Here is a 21187-nt window from a genome sequence, read left to right as displayed (position 1 = left end):
GAATGCTGCGAATCCATGATTCCGTTTGGGATTCGGCCAAAATCTGGCCTTTTCAAGAGGGTTCGGACAAATCCAAGTTCCTGGCCAAACTAAATCAGAATCCAAAAAAAAAATCATGTGACTGTTCATCACACATGCAGTTCTAGTTTCACCTCATTTTCCTGATTTCAATATACAAGTTAGGGTTCGGTATTCAGCCGCATCCTAAATTCGTGGATTTGGTGCATCCCTAAATGCATTGCAGTTGCATTGGTTATAACCTGGTCCCTGTGACCATAGGTAAGGACAGATGGGTGTGAAGTGGTACCTGTGCCAGGCAGGGATAAATATAATGCATACTGATGAGTAAGGACAGAGAGGGGTAGAGTGGTACCTGTGCCAGGCAGGGATAAATATAATGCATACTGATGAGTAAGGACAGAGAGGGGTAGAGTGGTACCTGTGCCAGGCAGGGATAAATACAATGCAACAGCGCTGTGAAATATGTTGGCGCTCTATAAATACATGTTAATAATAAGACTGTCTCACTCAGTACTTCTTCGGTCCCCGCTATTATCTTCTAGCCGTCTCCACCAAATGCGTGCTTGACGTCGTGCTTGGAAACATAAGGTTATGTCGGGTTCTTCTTTATTTTTTGCTGAGTAATAAGTGGCACAGCCATTTTCAGAACTCTATGCACTTTAAGGGGCCGATTTATCAAGGGTCGAATTTCGAAGTAGAAAAAGCTTCGAAATTCGACCATAGAATTGGAATACTTCGACTTCTAATATCGAAGTCGAAGTTTTTTGTTTTTTTTAATCGAATTTGCCCATTTGCGGTTGAAGTAAAATCGTTTGGTCGAACGATTATATCCATCGATCGAACAATTTTTCTTCGACTTCAAAAAACTCCTGTAGAAGGTCCCCCTAGGCTTACATAGCACTTCGGCAGGTTTATTTTGGCGAAGTATTGAAGTTGAAGTTTTTTTAAAGAGACAGTACTTCGATTATCGAATGGTCGAATATTCGAACGATTTTAGTTTGAGTCGAAGTCATAGTATCCTATTCGATGGTCGAAGTATCCAAAAAAATTACTTAGAATTTCGAATTTTTTTACTTCCAAAATTCCCTCGAATTCACTCAGATTTGGGATCTTCAGGTTCCTAATGGCTTCTTTCTCGATTAGGAGATGGAACAATGTTCTTAGGAGAATGGTTTAGCATTAAAGGGCAACACTTTGCTGAGAATTACAGATGGCTTCATGTGATTTACTATTTTGCAGGATCCTTAGCGTTTCATGCATTCAAAATGTAAATTCTGTTTCAGAAAATATTTTAATTTGTTGCATTTATTTGAAGTCACCACGAAGTATGTACACGCGTTTGCTGGAACTTGGATGGATGTATAAGTACATATGCATTCATATATGGGGACAGTGTGTAGGATGTCTTTTTATGTATTTGTCAGGGCCGCAGTGTTAGTGCCCCTCTGTGTGTTAGAGCCCATTTAAACAGAATGTTTTTGTCTCCTCTTGAGGCTATAAACTCTGATTATGTAATACCTAATAATATGGGGGGCTGAAAATTTGAATGTTTCATGCTTGATAACAAGCATTTAGGGCTGTAATTTGTTGTAAAAGGGACATGTGCTCAACACTGTATGTGGTCTGTAATAAAAAGTATAAAATTAAATCTGTTCATGAAACCCTTAACCCCAATGGGAAATGGGCTGAAGAATGACTGTGCAACAGTAGGCTCTTGGGTGGAATACAGACCTCGAAGTGATATTACTTGCCTCCAGTTTTCCTAAGGGTTCTTAATCTTTTAGTATGACATCATTAATGGTAAATAATACATAAATTCCATAGATCCTTACTAGCCCACAAGATAAAAAAAAGTTTTAAGCTGCTTATCTAATGAATAAAGGTTCCCAAATGTGTGATTTGTTAAAGTTGCTTGAATAAACAGTTAATGTTCTTCTGTGTGAATGATATTTAAGAATAACATATGTTGGAAGGACATGAAAAAAATGTGCGCTAGAGACTTGAAATTAAGTGTCAGTGCAGGGTATAGAAACCAATAGGAAGAGATCATTGAATAATGATTGGGTGAAAACAATGACTATCTTGAGAATAAATGGAAGACCTCAAATAACCTTTATAGCTGAAAAGAAAATGGCCAGATTAGATGGACCTATTGGTCTTTATCTCCCAAGTTTTATGTTTCTACGGAAAAGGAAATATTATTTCTGGAGCTCCTTTGTCTTCTCTCTGGCCTTTTGTCACCTACTCTAAGTGGTATTCTGAAAGCGTAGTGCACAGGCTTAGCTGTACAGAATAATGTTTCTTTTCAAACCCCTTAATCCTATCCTTCCATAGGGTTTTATTTACATGGGGCCAGTGATGGATCTAGCTCCATTAATGTTAAGTGCACGCACTGAACAATGAGAGGAGCAGATGAGACGTAACCTGAGTCTTGAAGGTAGATGTTGATAGATTGTGTGCAAGCCTTTGGTTGGTTCTCATTTGTGACTTTTCTTTTGTGAAACAATGTGCAGAATCTAATCACCCAAGATGAGCTGATTGGTATTTGGAAACCAGGGCCATCTTTAATGACACTATGGGGTTTCTGTAGTTAAGGGCTATTCCACACGGGGAGATAGCGACGCGTTTGCGGTCGCGGCGACAAAGCGCCGCGACAGTCGCCGCGACCGGTGCAGGCGACAGTTTTGCGCTTTTCAACAGTCGCCTGAAAATGCCTCGCCAGGCTTTTTCAGGCGACTGTTGAAAAGCGCATCGCCTCGTGTGGTTAGCACAGGCGTTTTTACATAGGCGCCCATACAAAACTGTCGCCTGCGCCGGTCGCGGTGACTGTCGCGGCGCTTTGTCGCCGCGACCGCAAACGCGTCGCTAAATGTACATTTCTGGTCTCGTAACCCATGGAAACCAGTCAGCAGTTACCTTTTACTGGTCTCTGGGTGTTAGAAGACCGAAAGCAAACATCTGGTTTATCGGTAGCAGGATAAATGTTGCCATTGTTACTACAAATCCCCCATTGGGTCATGGAAGTTTTTTTTTGCAGTGATCAGTCACCATTAGGAATATAGGAATTTCAAAATTTGTAGTTTTGCTGTTGGGAAGGGTGATGGAGGCCGAAAAATTTACTGGTGAGGAGCGATTTATTTTCCTTTTGAAAAATTCCAAATTCAACGATTATAATTATTTTTATGTGCCATAAATATAGAATGAATCATAATGAGATAAGTGTAAAGATAAATAGGTTTATAGAAATGCAATTTATAGTTTTAAAGATGGATCAGACTATTTGTATGTGACATGATTAGGCTAAATCTTTCATTTAGTTGGTTATTGCACAAAATATCTCATTATCCCGAGGGCAAGACACGTAACCTTCTCTTAATCAGTGGATGGGTAAATATAGAAAGCGGACAGGTTTTGTTTGGGGTGTTGAATAGGTTTTTATGAGATGTTCTAGAGAGTATACATGAAGATCAGGTGATCTAAATAGAATTAACTATAATGTGTGTGTAAGTAAAGGGAAATGTCCTAATTATATGTTTGTTGTGTTTTGCAGACCCATGCTGGCTGTCTATCAGGACCGAATTCTAAATGAGGCAGTCAACGGGAGCCAATTTGGAAATATAACCTTCCTTCCCCCTCTTTTTAATTTATTTTTGGGTGTTTTTTAATTATTGTTATAATTATTATTCGGGAAGATGCTGCTCCACGCCGAGAGGCCTCTGCCGTTCCATTTATGGACTTTTTTAGTTTTGCTTGGTTCCTGGATTGCAACAGGGGATGGGTCTCCTAAAGACTTCAGGACTTTTACAGGAAGCGACTGGAGCCTGACTCACCTAGTAGTACACAATAAAACCGGAGAGGTGTATGTGGGAGCCATCAACAGGATTTACAAACTGTCTAACAATTTGACTCTCTTGCGCACCCACGTAACAGGTCCGGTAGAGGACAATGAAAAGTGTTACCCTCCGCCTAGTGTCCAGTCCTGCCCCCATGGACTTATCACCACGAATAATGTGAACAAGCTGCTACTCATTGATTACTCTGATAACAGATTAATAGCATGTGGGAGCGCCTCACAGGGGATCTGCCAGTTCCTACGCCTTGATGATCTCTTCAAGTTGGGTGAGCCTCACCACCGGAAGGAACATTACCTTTCTAGTGTCAATGAGTCTGGGACCATGTCTGGTGTCATCATTGAGGTTCCAAATGGCCAAAATAAACTCTTTGTTGGGACTCCTATTGATGGAAAATCTGAATATTTCCCCACCCTCTCCAGCCGCAAACTACTGGGCAATGAAGAAAATGCTGAAATGTTTGGCTTTGTCTATCAGGATGAATTTGTGTCTTCACAACTCAAGATCCCCTCAGATACCTTGTCAAAATTCCCTACATTTGATATCTACTACGTGTACAGTTTCAGCAGTGAGCAGTTTGTGTACTACTTAACGCTTCAGCTGGACACCCAGTTAACATCACCTGACTCAACAGGGGAGCAGTTTTTTACGTCCAAGATTGTCCGGCTTTGTGTAGACGATCCCAAGTTCTACTCTTACGTAGAGTTTCCCATTGGTTGCATGAAGGATGGGGTGGAATATAGGCTGATACAGGATGCCTATCTGAGCAAGCCAGGGAAACGCTTGGCTAAGGAGCTGGGCATCTCTGAAAGGGAAGACATTCTTTTCACAGTCTTCTCACAAGGACAGAAGAACCGGATCAAACCCCCCAAAGAGTCTGTCCTGTGCCTCTTCACCTTGAAGAAGATCAAGGATAAAATTAAAGAGCGCATTCAGTCTTGCTACAGAGGCGATGGGAAACTCTCTCTGCCTTGGCTCTTAAACAAGGAGCTGGGATGCATCAATTCAGTAAGTCATCTGCATTTATGCTATGTAATCGATTACACAGTATTAACCAGACTTGATTTGCTCTTGTAAGATTTATTTATCCCGTTGAGACAGAAGGCAGAGCTAATCTATGAGACAGTTGTGGGATACTCAGCCAGAGCCTGGTGCCCATCAGTTATGTCTTCTATAGACGTTGACTGGTAAAGAGGTTACAACCATGCATTAAAGGATTGATATTTTAGGGGATTGCTTACAAAGTATGATACACATGGACTGGTAGCATTAGCCTCAACATTTATTCACTAACATATACATGTACATAAAGTTCTTATAGTTATCTGCCCTGTCTGTCTAGCTATCTATCATCTATCTATCTATCTGTATGTGTCTGTAAGGGAAGAGACATACGTGGAGATTCAGGGAGATTGTTGCCCGGTGACAAATCGGCTCTTCTTCGGGCGACTATTCTCCCCGGACTGCCTTCCCTCCAGCTAGAATTGAAATCACTGGTGGGATGGCACTCGGATTGCTTTGTTTTCGAAAGTCGCCTGAAGCTGCCTCTTGAGGAAACCTCGGGTGACTTCAGAAAACGAATCGCTCTGAATGCCATCCTGCCGGCAATTTAGATTCTAGGCGGTGGGAAGGCATTGCAGTAAGATTTGTCGTCGGGCGACTTATCTCACCGAATCTCCACGTTTGTCTCCGCCCTTAAAGGCCCTCATAAACAAGCAGATATAAAATGCCGACAGATTAAGTTAGCAGCTTATTGGACAGTGTATGGTGCCCTCTGACAGGCTTCCCTGATCGATATCTGGATCGGCTGTTCTTAAAAAACCTGTCAGATCGAGGACTGCATCATTTCATGATGCAGTCCTTTATCAGACTGCCCATAATTCTCCTTGTTGTGATCCAATTATTGGGTCCATGATTGAATCAGCTCAATATCGACCACCTCAAGGGGGCAAATCTGTCGCCAAACGAGCGGATCTCCGATGTACGGCCAGCTTTAGGCTCATGATGATATTGCTCAAGTCATGGGGTTTCAGACCACAGAGCCCATTGGGGAACACAGTTTGTAGCCAACATCTAACGAATAGTTTGGCCCTATTTGAAAGTAAAAATCCAAGATAAAGATGATGATAATTTTCTGCTCCATTTTAGGAGAGAATGCTGAATAATGGCTTGCCTAGGATAATGCTAAATCGCCTTGTTTTCTTGGCCATTTCTTTCCCTCTTCTCTGATCAACCAGTGGTTTCATTTCAGCCATATTTGTTTTTAATTGTTTTTGTGATTGTAGCTCATGTTAATTCACTCCTGGGAGTTATCAGGAGCGATAATCTTTTTTCAGATCACAGTAATAACATACTTGAGAGAGGCCTGCATTTATAGGCTGAAATTAGAGGGAGCCCAGACTATTCCTTCAACGAGAGCACAATATTTATCTTTGTTACCCACAGTGTCACACTCAATCTTTTCTCGAGCATGGCCTGAGCCGGACAATATGCTCACTTCTGGCCACCAAAGTATTTCAGTTTTTACGATTATTTGATGGAATCTCCATATACTGTTTTGCTATTATTTTTCACTGTACCTTTTTTCCCCATAATAGTGGTCTTAAAGGGATAGTTCACCTTGAAGATAACATTTAGTATGTTATAGAATGGGCAGTTCTAAGCAACTTTTTCTTTTTTACAGTTCCTAGAATTATGTACTTTCTTCTTGTGACTCTTTCCGCCTATCAAATGGGGGTCACTGCCCCCATCTAAAAACAAATGCTCTGTAAAGCTACAAATATATTGTTATTGCTACTTTTTGTTACTAACCTTTCTATTCACACCCTCTCCTATTCATATTCCAGGGTCTTATTCAAATCAGTACATGTTTGCTAGGGTAATTTGGACCCTAGCAACCATATTGCTGAAATTTTAAACTGGAGAGCTGCTGAATAAAAAACCAAATAACTCAAAAACCATGAATAATAATAAATGTAAACCAATTGCAAATTGTCTCAGAATATCACTCTCTACATCATACTAAAAGTTAACTGCTGAGAATGAATCCCTTCACATGGTGGATACTGGGAATCACCACCAGTATGGCTCACCTGTCTCCTGAAATGTGTACGTGAGAAATGTGCAGACATGAAGAACAGTTATTCCACTTTAAAGGGGTCATTATACTCTCAGATTAATACTTGTCAGTTGGCCTACAGAACTCCTCTGGTGCCTCTCTTTACAGTTCATCCGAAAACCTGTGAAGTTGAAGGGTCACCTTGATGGTAGTGTTGCCACTTGGCCGGTATTTTACCGGCCTAGCCGGTAAAACACAGGCCAAGGCCGGTATTACAAATTTACCGGCAATGTAGCTGCCGGTAAATTTGTAATACACCTAAAAAAGCCGGTGGCCTGCCCCCAGCCTGCTCAAACGTACTTTTTTCTGCTGGGCTTCTTGCCAAATGCGCGCGCTTGGCTCCGCCCCCTTTGACGTCACGACCCGGCCAGCCAATAGCTTGTCACGGTCCCGCCCCCTTTATCATCACGGCCCACCTTTTAACCCCGCCCCCTCCATCTGCCGGTAAAGATCATTTTAAAAGGTGGCAACCCTAGTTGATGGCCATGTTTGGGTGGCAACTCCAGCCAATACCAGACAGCTCTCCTTCTTTGTAAAATAGTGATTTCTATTTAGCCGATTCTTTTTTTCAATATATTTCCCTGGCCCATGGTTTATGCCCCTTGTTCTCCAACCCTCTGCCCATGGGTTGGACATTCCAGCTGTATCTCCTTAGGAACTGTACTTGTATCTCCTGGTGTCTGGCTGCACATTATCCTGTGACCCTCTGCTGAGCAACGACTTGGGTCACATGCCGCCCCTTACAAAAACAAAGGGCTATTGACTTTGCAGAAGCTAAAGGGACCAGCTAAATGTGTTCATATGTTGGTGAGAGGACACTGGCTGTAAAACTTCCTTTTCTACTCAAAGTCACAATTCAGGCTGCCTTTTCTGTTTCAGAAAAATCTAGTGCAATAGTTTAAGTACAACTTTCAGTATATTGTCGACATGAAGACTCAAAGCAACTTTGCAGCTTATTTAATTCTTTCATTTAACATTGAGGCCTTCTCTTGTTAATTTACTAAGCTGTCATTTGGCCGAGTGCCCACTCAACCTGATATCGCCCACTTCAATGTGGGCATATTGGGGAGAGATCCGATCTCTGTCATTGGCCACCTTAAGTCTGCTAAAAATTATGTTTGGCATTAATTAAACCCAATAGGATTGTTTTGCCACCAATGTGGATTAATGCAGTTTAGTTACAAGGTACTGTTTTAGTATTACAATGAAAACAGAAAATTTTTTAAAATTTTATATTATTTGATTAAAATGGAGTCTATGGGGCACAAGCTTCCTGTAATTCGGAGCTTTCTGCATAACAGGTTTCCGAATAACGGATCCTATATCTCTATTTGCCTGGAGTCTGTGGGAGAAGGCCTTCCTGTAATTTGGAACTTTCTGGATAGCGAGTTTCCAGATAAGGAGACCTATAACAGTATTGCAGGTTTCTGCATAAGGCAGCTTTGGCAGTTTATTATCAGTGAGGATGAAGGTCTCTTCTCTGATAGATGACTCTGCCCCAGTCTGACACTTGTTATGTGGAACTTCTATATTTGGGAAATTGTATAGAATCTGTAAGATAGGTGTACGGGTATAGGATCTGTTATCCGGAAACCCATTATCCAGAAAGCTCCAATTTACGGGAAAGGCCGTCTCATATAGACTCCATTTTATCCAAAGAATCCACATTTAAAAATGATTTCCTATTTTTCTGTAATAATAAAAACATTACCTTGTAATTGATCCAAACTAAGATATGCCAATTAATCCTTATTGGAAGCAAAAGCAGTTTATTTAATGTTTACATGATTTTCTAGTAGACTTAAGGCATTCTGGATAACAGGTCCCATATATATATATATATATATATATACTATATTTAAGACAGCGACATTTTGTGCATACTGCTACTGAAAAATGCCTTACCCTTTAAACAAAACAGGGATTGTTTGTCCATATATTGCAATATATTTAAGCTGGCCAACCACGTCACAGTCATCCCATATCTGCCCAGTCCTATGCTAAATTTTCATCTGATTCATTAAGAATTCTATTGCTTCATTATACATTTTACAAAGGGACTAAGTTTTACCTGCAACTTACTAGCTGCTTTCAAAGTAAACTCCCAAACTTGGCTGCCCTTTTATTAGACACCAGTGGGATCACCTGACTATAGCTGGGAAGGGTGGGAGCTACAACATGGAGCTGGTCACTGCTCCTGTATAACTATAACAAACAAGGGAAAGTTGTGCTCACCACTAATTTTTAAAACCATTAGGCGGGGGTGCAATGAGGCTGTGACCACAAAATACATATAGTCAAATACAAGAGTCCTCTGCACTCAACCCATTATCAATATATTTAAGACAGAGACATTTTGTGCATACTGCTACTGAAAAATGCCTTACCCTTTAAACAACACAGGGATTGTTTGTCCATATATTGCAAAATATTTAAGCTGGCCAACTACGTCAAAGTCATCCCATATCTGGCCAGTCCTACGCTTAATTTTCATCTGATTCATTAAGAATTCTATTGCTTCATTATACATTTTACAAAGGGACTAAGTTTTATACATATATATATATATATATATATATATATATATATACACAGTGGTGTGAAAAACTATTTGCCCCCTTCCTGATTTCTTATTCTTTTGCATGTTTGTCACACTTAAATGTTTCTGCTCATCAAAAACCGTTAACTATTAGTCAAAGATAACATAATTGAACACAAAATGCAGTTTTTAAATGAAGGTTTACGTTATTAAGGGAGAAAAAAACTACAAATCTACATGGGCCTGTGTGAAAAAGGGATTGCCCCCCTTGTTAAAAAATAACTTAACTGTGGTTTATCACACCTGAGTTCAATTTCAAAGGTTATAAAGCCATTTCTAAAGCTTTGGGACTCCAGCGAACCACAGTGAGAGCCATTATCCACAAATGGCAAAAACATGGAACAGTGGTGAACCTTCCCAGGAGTGGCCGGCCGACCAAAATTACCCCAAGAGCGCAGAGACAACTCATCCGAGAGGCCACAAAAGACCCCAGGACAACATCTAAAGAACTGCAGGCCTCACTTGCCTCAATTAAGGTCAGTGTTCACGACTCCACCATAAGAAAGAGACTGGGCAAAAACGGCCTGCATGGCAGATTTCCAAGGCGCAAACCACTTTTAAGCAAAAAGAACATTAAGGCTCGTCTCAATTTTGCTAAAAAACATCTCAATGATTGCCAAGACTTTTGGGAAAATACCTTGTGGACCGACGAGACAAAGTTGAACTTTTGGAAGGTGCGCGTCCCGTTACATCTGGCGTAAAAGTAACACAGCATTTCAGAAAAAGAACATCATACCAACAGTAAAATATGGTGGTGGTAGTGTGATGGTCTGGGGGTTGTTTTGCTGCTTCAGGACCTGGAAGACTTGCTGTGATAGATGGAACCATGAATTCTACTGTCTACCAAAAATCCTGAATGAGAATGTCCGGCCATCTGTTCGTCAACTCAAGCTGAAGCGATCTTGGGTGCTGCAGCAGGACAATGACCCAAAACACACCAGCAAATCCACCTCTGAATGGCTGAAGAAAAACAAAATGAAGACTTTGGAGTGGCCTAGTCAAAGTCCTGACCTGAATCCTATTGAGATGTTGTGGCATGACCTTAAAAAGGCGGTTCATGCTAGAAAACCCTCAAATAAAGCTGAATTACAACAATTCTGCAAAGATGAGTGGGCCAAAATTCCTCCAGAGCGCTGTAAAAGACTCGTTGCAAGTTATCGCAAACGCTTGATTGCAGTTATTGCTGCTAAGGGTGGCCCAACCAGTTATTAGGTTCAGGGGGCAATTACTTTTTCACACAGGTTTGGATTTCTTTTCTCCCTAAATAATAAAAACCCTCTTTTAAAAACTGCATTTTGTGTTTACTTGTGTTATCTTTGACTAATAGTTAAATGTGTTAGATGATCAGAAACATTTTGTGTGACAAATATGCAAAAGAATAAGAAATCAGGAAGGGGGCAAATAGTTTTTCACACCACTGTGTGTGTATATATATATATATATATATATATATATTTTAAAGAAAGCCGTGGTTTCATGTCAAAATGCATCACCATAATGCATTTTGACAAAGGCTCCAGGCCATAAGCCGAAACGTTAATGCTTTTATGCGGTGAATAAAATTTAAATCAAGTGATTAACTGGAGTGCGTGAGACCACGGCTTTCTTTTATTTCTACACACACACACACACACACACACACACACACACACACACACACACACACACACACACACACACACACACACACACACACACACACACACACACACACACACACACACACACACACACACACACACACACACACACACACACACACACCACACACACTGGCCCATTTGTCACACACACACACACACACACACACACACACACACACACACACACACACACACACACACACACACACACACACACACACCACACACACTGGCCCATTTGTTTGGACCTCAAACTAATATCAGATCACATAGAACCTCGCTGTCTGTTCCGGAACCCTGCAGTCCCTCCAGATTGGAAATTGTGCATGGCTCTGTACATGAAAGCAATGCTGGCAAGGAAAGCTGTCTCCTAATTACAAATAAGCGTAACTTCTGTTTTCTTGGAATAATTGTCACTAAAGTCATTCTAATTTAAAAATGATGATAAAGCTGTGTGCAGGCTGAGCTGAAATGGTGCCGTAATGAATGGGTGGGGAGCGTATTTGAGTGTAAGACGCAGAAGATCTCTACAGATTGGAAATTAACATAATATATAATCCAGGTAATAACATAAAAACAAGTGCAATCTGTTATGAAAGATTCTCTGAAAACTATTCCCCATCTCAAAGTGGCAAAGTTTTAATAGCAGGTGCCCCTAGCAGTCCCCTTTGTATCTAGGGAAACTATATCTCCCAGCACTGGCATGTTATAGAGCACCATCTAGAAGAGTGACTGCACCCTGTAGTAAATTACAAAGCTAGATCAAAATGTAAAAAAGTGACCTAAAGGGAAAATGATATCTGAAAGGGAAACATTATACAGGTATGGGACCTATTATCCAGCATGCTCAGGACCTGGGTTTTTTTGTATAAGGGATCTTTCTGTAGTTTGAATCTCCATACCAAGTCTACTAAAAAATCATTTAAACATTAAATAACCCCAATAGCAATGTTTTGCCTCCAATAAGGATTAATAATATCTAGGTGGCCATACACGATAAGATTTGCCGAACGAGCAGATCTTTCCCCGATATGCCCAACAACGACAGGGTGATATCAAGAACTTCGCTGTCTGTTCCGGAACCCTACAGTCCCTCCAGATTGGAAATTGTGCATGGCTCTGTACATGAAAGCAATGCTGGCAAGGAAAGCGGTCTCCTAATTACAAGCGTAACTTGGAACAATTGTCATTAAAGTGACAATTTCCGGATAACGGATCCCATAGCTCTATTTTTCACCATTCGTTCCAAGAATACTATAGGGAGCAATAGATACTAGTTTAAGCTGTGGTTATGCTCTATTTTATAGAGGAAGAGTAAAACTGAAGCCGTATATAATAGTATGTAGAAAGCTGTGCCAGGCGAGTGCCCTGTTAGATGCCACACTATGTCATTTACAATCCATATCAAGGAGGCAATCCTGGTGCTTTTGGGGAATATGGATGTGACTTAATTCTTTGTCTTTTTTGCTATTTAAACCTGCCCGTCATTGTCATTTATTATTTAGCCTTGACAAAGAGCAATCGTGGCTTGGAACGTCATGCTCTGACTAATGGCATCCTCACCTTTATCTCCCTGTACTCTGCGCTTCTTTATTTTAGCTCATTAGCCGAAATGTAGATCCCAGTTCTTCATCTTGCACCTCCCCCCCTTCCCAATCCATTATTGACTCAAGTATAAAGGCTCCCATACATGGGCCGATAAAACAGACCGGGTCGGCAGCTTATTGGCCCATGTATGACGGGCGTCCCTGATCAATATCTGGAAGAAAGTCGGCCAGATGCCGATCGGGCAGGTTAAAAAATACCGTCAGATCGTGGCCGCCTCATTTTGTTGATGCAGGCTCGTTTGGCTCATCTGCCCGTTTGGTTTCCATTCTGATCCGATCGTTGGGCCCTAGGGCCTACGATCGAATCAGCCCGATATCGCCCACTTCGATGTAGGCATATCAGGGGGAGATCCGCTCGTTTGGCGACATCGCCAAACAAGCTGCTCTCTCTGTGTATGGCCACCTTAAAGGGCCAGTAACAAAAAAAATCTTTTTAAAAAAAATGCGTTTTTTGTAACAAAAAAAATCCAAGACAGTTTTAACTTTTAAATCGCAAAGCTTTTATTAAGAAATGACGTGCCGATTCTCTGCATGCGCTCCTCTTCAGAAACGGCGACAGGGCGACGATCCATTTTGCGGCGCTCGATTTCTCCTCCCTGGCTATCTACTATAGAAGGCAGGGAGGAGAAATCGAGCACCGCACAACGGATCTTCGCCCTGTCGCCGTTTCTGAAGAGGAGCGCATGCAGAGAATCGGTAAATCATTTCTTAATAAAAGCTTTGTGATTTAAAGTTAAAACTGTCTTGGAGTTTTTTTTTTTCGTTACAAAGAAACAAATTTTTTTTTATTTTAATGCTCCTTTAAGACATTGTCGGAAACCTGTTATCCAGAAAACTCTGAATTACGGAAAGGCCTTCTCCTATAGACTCCATTTTATCCAAATAATACATATTTTTAAAAATAATTTCCTATTTCTCTGTCTGTAATAATAAAACCGTAACGCATACTCGATCCCAACTTTGATATGATTAATCCTTATTGGAATCAAAACCATCCTATTGGGTTTGCTTAATGTTTACCTGATTATTTAATAGATATGAAGATCCAAATTACAGAAAGACCCGTTATCTGTAGAACCCCTGGTCTCAAGCATTCTGGATAACAGGTCCCATACCTGTACTACAACTCCCAGCACCCCTCGTTTAGAGAGCCATTAGCCCAAGCCTGGACTAAGTGCACCCCAGCTTAAACGTGTATCCAAAGCGAGGAATAATTGTCGTCATTCAGTAAAATATAACTTTGTTACGAAACCTCACAAAACCACAGCAGGCAGCATATGAATGGGCCCATTTGTGTGTACTGGGATTATTTAGTTCTTGGAACATAATCGCACGTATGAAAAAACTGCATTTGCATGTGGTTTAATGGTGTGTGCATTAACATGCTTCGCTTGCATCATTTGTGTGTATTTTAATGCAGATTTAACTGTTGTTTATAAGTAGCAACCCTGCGCTGCAAGTTAAAAAAAATTGATATGCAAACTTACTTTTTTTTCAACTACAAATAAACCCCACCGCAAATACAAAAAGGGATTTCATGGTTTTTATCCCCCCTGCCCCGCTTTATAATATCTACAGAGGAACAGCTGCATGCATGGTTCGTCTGAGTTTAATTGTTGTGGTCTCTTAACTGCTCTGCTTTACTGCACTGATGGAATGATTTGATTGCAAGCATCTCTGTGTACAGCCATGAGTTTATGGTATCTGTATTTGAAGGCTATGAGCGCATCTTGTTGGCTTTATTGGTTTGTTCCTGATGTTACTTTGTTTATCCGGATACTCAAAGCTTATGTTGGGCAAAAGCCACAGCCTTTCTGACTTCCGGTAAGGGCTGGTTCACCTTTAAGTTAACTTTTAGCATGGTATAGAACAGGCACTTCTAAGCAGCTTTTCAATTGGTCTTTATTATTTTTTAGAGCTTTTTAAAATGATTTGCCTTTTTCTTCTGTTTATTTATTTGTTTTTTTTCTCCCCCTGACTCTTTCCAGCTGCCAAATGGAGCCATAAAGGTGGCCATACACGGGCAGATAAAGCTGCCGATATCGGTCGTTTGGACCGATTTGACAGCTTATCTGCCCGTGTATGGGGACTTTCGACGTGTCTTCCCGATCGATATCTGGCCACGATATCGATCGGGAAGGTTTGATTTTTAACTGACCGACCAGTCGGAGCCCCTTGGCGAATCGTAATTCGATTGTTCGCCATACGGCCGAACGTTCGAATTACCCCCCGATATAGCCATGCCGTTAGTGGCATATCAGGGAAAGATCCGCTGGTTTGGCGATGTTGCCAAATGAGCGGATCTTTGAGTCTATGGCCAGCTGAAGGCAAAAGTCTAGTTATTGATTCTTTTAATTACTAGTTTCCATTGTTGGACTGGGATGCCAGGGGCCCACCAGAAAAACCTTAGGCCCACTCTCCAAACTATTATACCATCTCACCTCACTCAACTTCTTTATACTTCTAGTCTCTTTTCTCTACATACTATACTGTGTTCTTCTATTATTAAGCCTCTTCGTTCCTATAAATAAATATGGAATGACCATAAGAATAGGCCAAAATGGTTAGAAACCAGAGGCCCACTGGCACTAGGGTTGCCACCTGGCCAGTATTTTACCTGCCTGGCCGGTAAAAATGATGGCTGATCCCAATGTTATTAATAGGGAAAAAAGATAAATATATAGGAAGGCCGGTATTTTTTTTCCAGAAAAGGTGGCAACCCTAACTGAAACCTGGGCCCACCAGGAGTTTGCCTAGTATCTAATGGGCCAGTCCGACGCTACTAGTCTCTCTATTCAGACCCTCTCCTATTCATATTCCAGTCTCTTATTTAAATCAGTGCATGGTTGCTGGAGTAATTTGGACCCTAGCAACCACATTGCTGAACTTGTAAACTCGAGAGCTGCTAAAAAAAAAAGGTAAAAAACCCACACATATTAAGGGTAGAACTACACGGAATTTTTTGGCGCGATCGGATGTACCGAGACAAATCGCATGCGACGGAAATAAGGTAACAGATAGAAATGTCTGATGAAGTCGCAGTGTTGATCTGACGCAACATGATTGTCTGATGCAGACGCATCGTGCAGCGGCTACATCCGACAGTCGTATCGCATTAGATCAAAGCTGGGACTTCATCCGACATTTCTATCTCTTACCTTATTTCCGTCGCATGCGATTTGTCGAAGCGTGTCGGATTTCGCCGAAAACGCCTGTGTAGTCCTACCTTTAATACATGAAAAATAATTTCAAACTGCCTCTGAATATCAGGTCTCTACATCATACTAAAAATTAACTGAAAGGTGAACAAGAAGTGTTAGACATTAAATATGGAAGTTTCTATTTAGAAAGAATACAACAGCATGGAGTGCAAGTGCAAGGCAGAGTCTGCAATCATCACTACCCTTTTAATTGAAAGTACTTCCACATGCTTCTGTTTATCTTCCCGTTGGTCAAATAGAGAGGGGAAATAAAAGCTTTAGTGTCCTGCATTTTATTATTCGGCATGGGCAGTTGTGGGGGCCAGGTAGACGGCACTTGCTAAGTCTCTATATACACAGCCTTACACAGTAAAGTGTAAAGCAAAGCTGACTCTCTTTATTGCCTATTCAGTGTACCTTTTCTCTGGCTCTGTCATGTACACGCCAGGCATTTATTCTGCTCTGCTAGTTACACCACAGGAATGTTTTATCCCAGGCCTCAAGTCCTTCCACAGAATTTCAGAATCCCCTGGTTGGATGCTCCGGGAGGTAATTAGTGATACATTCATTCTAACTGACTCACTTGTTTTTGCAGAGGTTAAACCTCTCAGCCTGCTTGTTCCGGCCCTTGGGCCCTGGTATTGTGCACCTGCGGTTAGAGCAGGGGTGGAGGTGAAATTCCAGGCCTATGATTTGTTACCTGTCAGGTATTTAATGTGACACTGATGTGTGATTATGCCGAGTACAGGGCAAGGACTATGATGGTTTCATGCCCTTTATGTGCATGTTTTCACCTTTAACTTAACATTTAGTATATTATAAACTGGCTAATTCTAAGCAGCTTTTCAGTTTGCATTCATTAATCATTTTTTTTTTTTATAATTCTTGAATCAGAATCTTCTTCTGATCCTTTGCAGCCTTCAAATGGGGTCACTGACCCCATCTAAAAAAACAAATGCTCAATAAGGCTACAAATGTATTGTTCGTCTACATTTTATTACTCATTTTTAAGCAAAAGGCCATATTCTGATATTTCTAACCCTATCCCATACCTCCCAACTGACCCGTTTTCTGCTAGACAGTTCTGAGACTCGAGAAAAAGATAAAAAGTTTCTGAAACTAAATTAAAGGGATACTGTCATGGGAAAAACATTTTTTTTCAAAATGAATCAGTTAATAGTGCTGCTCCAGCAGAATTCTGCAATGAAATCAATTTCTCAAAAGAGCAAACAGATCTTTTTATATTCAATTTTGAAATCTGGCATGGGGCTAGACATTTTGTCAATTTCCCAGCTGCCCCAAGTCATGTGACTTGTGCTCTGATATACTTCAATCACTCTTTACTGCTGTACTGCAAGTTGGAGTGATATCACCCCCCTCCCTATTTCCCCCCAGCAGCCAAACAAAAGAACAAAGGGAAGGTAACCAGATAGCAGCTCTTTAACACAAGATAACAGCTGCCTGAAGATCTAAGAACAACACTCAATAGTAAAAACCCATGTCCCACTGAGACACATTCAGTTACATTACATGCGCAAAAACGCAGGCGTCACGTCGGATGCGACGGAAATAAGGTAAGATATGGAAATGTCGGATGAAGTCGCAGCATTGATACGACACGACTGTCAGATACAGACGCAGCGGTTGCATCCGACAGTCGTGTCACGTCGGTTCAACGATGTGACACCATCCGACAATGCTACTACTTACCTTATTTTCGTTGCATCCGACTTGACGCCTGATTTTTGCGCAGCTCGTTGGATCTTGCCGAAATCGCCCGTGGAGTACTAACCTTAGGGTCAGGGCAAACCGGCAGATTCGAGGAGACTAGTTGCCCGCAACAAATCTCCTCTTCTTCCTTCCCGTCGGCTAAAATGTAAATCGCGGGTGAAATCGTATCGATTAGTTTTCCTCCTCGAAAAACGAATCAATCAGAGTGCCATCCCGCCGACGATTTACATTTTAGCCGACGGGGAGGCAGTTCGGGGAGATTAGTCACCCCGAAGAAGAGGAGATTTGTTACCGGGCGACTAATCTCCCCGAATCTGGCTGTGTGCCCTGACCCTTAGAAGCAGAATATAGTTGAAATAGCTGAAGATTATATTTGTAAACGATGCCAATTTATTTTTTGCACTGATGTTTTAGCCTTGCTTTCCCATTAACCTATTGGAATAACCGGCTGAAAAAGCCCATGCGGTCACTATGGAGATAACACAAGTGTATTTAATGCATTTCAGTGCCGCTCATTGTTTGTAACCTTTACAATTTGCCTGTTTGGAACGGAGCTAACTTTTGCTTATTACCAGCAAACCTAATAATTCCATGTTTGACAGCATCTTTAATTAAGCAAACCTAAGTATGTATCATTGCGCTAACGAAGGCCTAATGGCCTGTTTGCATTCCTCCAATGAGGCTGCTGGTGCCGCTTGTCTTTTCCTCCTTGCCTTATTGGTACGGCTCCAATTATATGCTCCGATTATTACAGCGAGGATACAGGAGCTGTCACCCAGCGAAAATATACATGTGTACGAGATCTATACATCACAACAGAGGCCGGGAATAGGAGTGCTGCATGGATAATGCTGGATCACAGATAGGGGAGGCAGCACATCTGCAGTTGTTAGCACATTAAACCCTATCTTTAATTGCTGCCTGCTCATCAGGTGCATTCGGCAAGAATAAAATAAAGGGGAAGTGAACCACATGCACTAAATAAATCCCATCTTCAAGTATTTGGAAATACAACTAAACGTGTGAACCGGCTAGGAAAGAAAACCTAAGGAGGCAGTACACACTTAAAATAAAATGTTGCCTGTAATTCCAGACTTCCTTCCAGTATACTGTACATTTATTGCAAATTTTTCATAATTTTGTAACTATAAGAATTGAAAGCAGTATTTGTCATTCTCTGCACTGGTGCTTCAGGCTTCTGACACAATGTAGCTGAAGCCAGCTCATGAACAGACTTGTGAAGAAGAATGGAAGGCTGTTTACGGTTACATCATGTTTCAGTTGCTATTCCACTGACCATTAACTTTATAGGCGCTGTTAAGTTGTTGAGAATGACATTGTCTTTTATTGTGCAAATTTATACTCTTGGGTTTACATTCCCCTTTAAGGGGTAATAATGGCAGGATTGCATCGGATACTTTAGGCATGTGTTTCAATGCTTGAATTTCACATTTTAGGACTAAGGAGGGCACAGGAGCTGCTAAATATGTTTTGAATGGGAAAGTGCCCCGGGGGTAGCATGAGTGAAAATGTGCCAGGGTGGTAAAAACTGCACAGATGAGCCAAAGTATAACATAACATTGGAAAGGCTCTTCATTCTTTGCCCTTTGGCATTAAAATAACTTGTACTGATCTTTGAGATGGGAACAAGTTATTTAGATCTGTCAAATAACTTATGAATTGGCTGCATTGTTCATACTTTTTTCAGAGTTATAATTGGTGTGTACCGTGAGCATACGTATGTGCAAATAAAGGGGTCCAGAACTTAAATATAATAAGGCTCCTCCTTTGTATGTCTGTCCAGCAGCTCAGTGACACCGACTTATACGAATTCTCATCCTAAGGGTAAGGTCACATTGGGAAATTCTGGGAGAATAATCGCCTCTTCTTTGAGGTGACTAATCTCCCCGAACTGCTTCCCCCTGTCTTCTGCCTGCTAGAATGAAAAATCGCCTGCGGCATGGCACTCGCGGCGTTTTTTTTCTAAAGTCGCCCGAAGTTTCCTTGTGAGGCAACTTCGTAAACTAAGAGCGGCGAGTGCCAAGACGCAGGCGATTTTCTCCTTCTAGCAGGCAGAAGATGGGGGGAAGCAGTTCGGGGAGATTAGTCGCCCCAAAAGAAGAGGCGATTAGTCGCCGGGGGCGACTAAATCTCCCCGAATCTCCTAGTGTGACCTTACCCTTAGGTGCCAATGAAATTGTCCCAGTGCCTAATTATTAGGAGATTGTGCCATTGCTAGTACTTTTTTTCTTCTACGCTGGAAGATCGGATTGTTTAGCACAGGACCCCATCACCAGTCAGTGGGGAAGGTACATAAGGGCACCAGAGATGGAATTAAACCTCCCCTGCTAGGCCATCATTAGTGAGGTTTGAGGGATTTACTGAATGCAGTGTTGTGTTCTCGCTCCTGGTGCTAATTATCATTTATTAACTTTATGTTGTCACTCAGCGGACTCACCCTCGGGGAAATTAGCTAAGGAGCAATCGAGGAAGCATCAAGGAGCCAGCAAGATGGCAACAATGGAACAGTGTGACAGACCTCTAATTTAAGGAGGCATCAATACCAAAATGCATGTTTCCCTGACACACACAAACACATTTTAAACAGCTTGGAGAGAGCAAACTGTGCGGCCTGCCACCTGGGGGGACCTGAAGGCCAGTTGATGGGAGATTTGAGGAGAATGCCTATTTGCTCACTTAGATACACCAGCTATTTGTCATTTTATATACACCTGAAAGCAAAGCTCTTAGGGCAGTTAGGGTGAGATGTGTTTGGCCTCCTAGGTAGACTTTTATACCAATTTGTACTCATTTCATGAACCCTGAGTTGGACCTTCAAGAGGAGCTTGATCTCTGCTAGTGTTTTTTGGCCCCTAGTGGTGTCAGGTTGTTCTCATTGAAGTCAGTTTGGCTGGTAGGCACATCTTTGGTGCATGTATTTAGAAAATGGCATCAGTCATTGGTGTTTGTTTCCTGAGTACAGAATCCTCCTTGAATGAAAGACCATATAATGTTATGCAAATTACATTGTGCTTTGGGCAGCAGTTACCGTCACGTATTTTTGGCTCTGAGCTCCAGTCCCCCGGCATTAATGCAGGCAAATTGCATCCCTGTCTGCTCACAAGTATTTGCTCACAGAGACAGAACAGCTAGCCACGCATGATTATACCAGTGATTTACAAACGCACATAGAGGCTGCCTTCTATTCACATGCGATTAGATGTGCAATTTCCATGTGGCGTCCTTCACTCTATAATCCTATATAGTGCACAAATGACTGCTCTGTGGCTCTCCGGCTGTCGTCTAACCAGAACTGGCAGCAGGTTGGGCCAGGAGGCTGGTGTTTTCGGGTCATTCCACTGGAAGATCTTTGATGGAACAGCCATTAAGAAATCACAAGCATTGATTGTTATGTAG

General features: G+C 41.6%; 1 protein-coding gene across 4 annotated transcripts in view; it reads left to right on the top strand.

Moving 5' to 3' along the window:
• The window catches only part of plxna1.L (plexin A1 L homeolog), a 256200-nt gene that overhangs the window by 29195 nt on the left and 205818 nt on the right, over positions 1–21187 (top strand). For 3 of the 4 annotated variants that reach the window (XM_018256516.2, XM_018256518.2, XM_018256517.2), the window contains exon 2: positions 3572–4880. In XM_018256516.2, the coding sequence (XP_018112005.1) occupies positions 3714–4880 (1167 nt within the window). In that variant the 5' untranslated portion in view covers positions 3572–3713. 4 annotated transcript variants of the gene reach the window in all.

The sequence above is a fragment of the Xenopus laevis genome, chromosome 4L, assembly GCF_017654675.1.
Source record: "Xenopus laevis strain J_2021 chromosome 4L, Xenopus_laevis_v10.1, whole genome shotgun sequence".
Classification (NCBI taxonomy): Eukaryota; Metazoa; Chordata; class Amphibia; order Anura; family Pipidae; genus Xenopus; species Xenopus laevis.
This window is presented reverse-complemented; position numbering and strand designations above follow the sequence as displayed.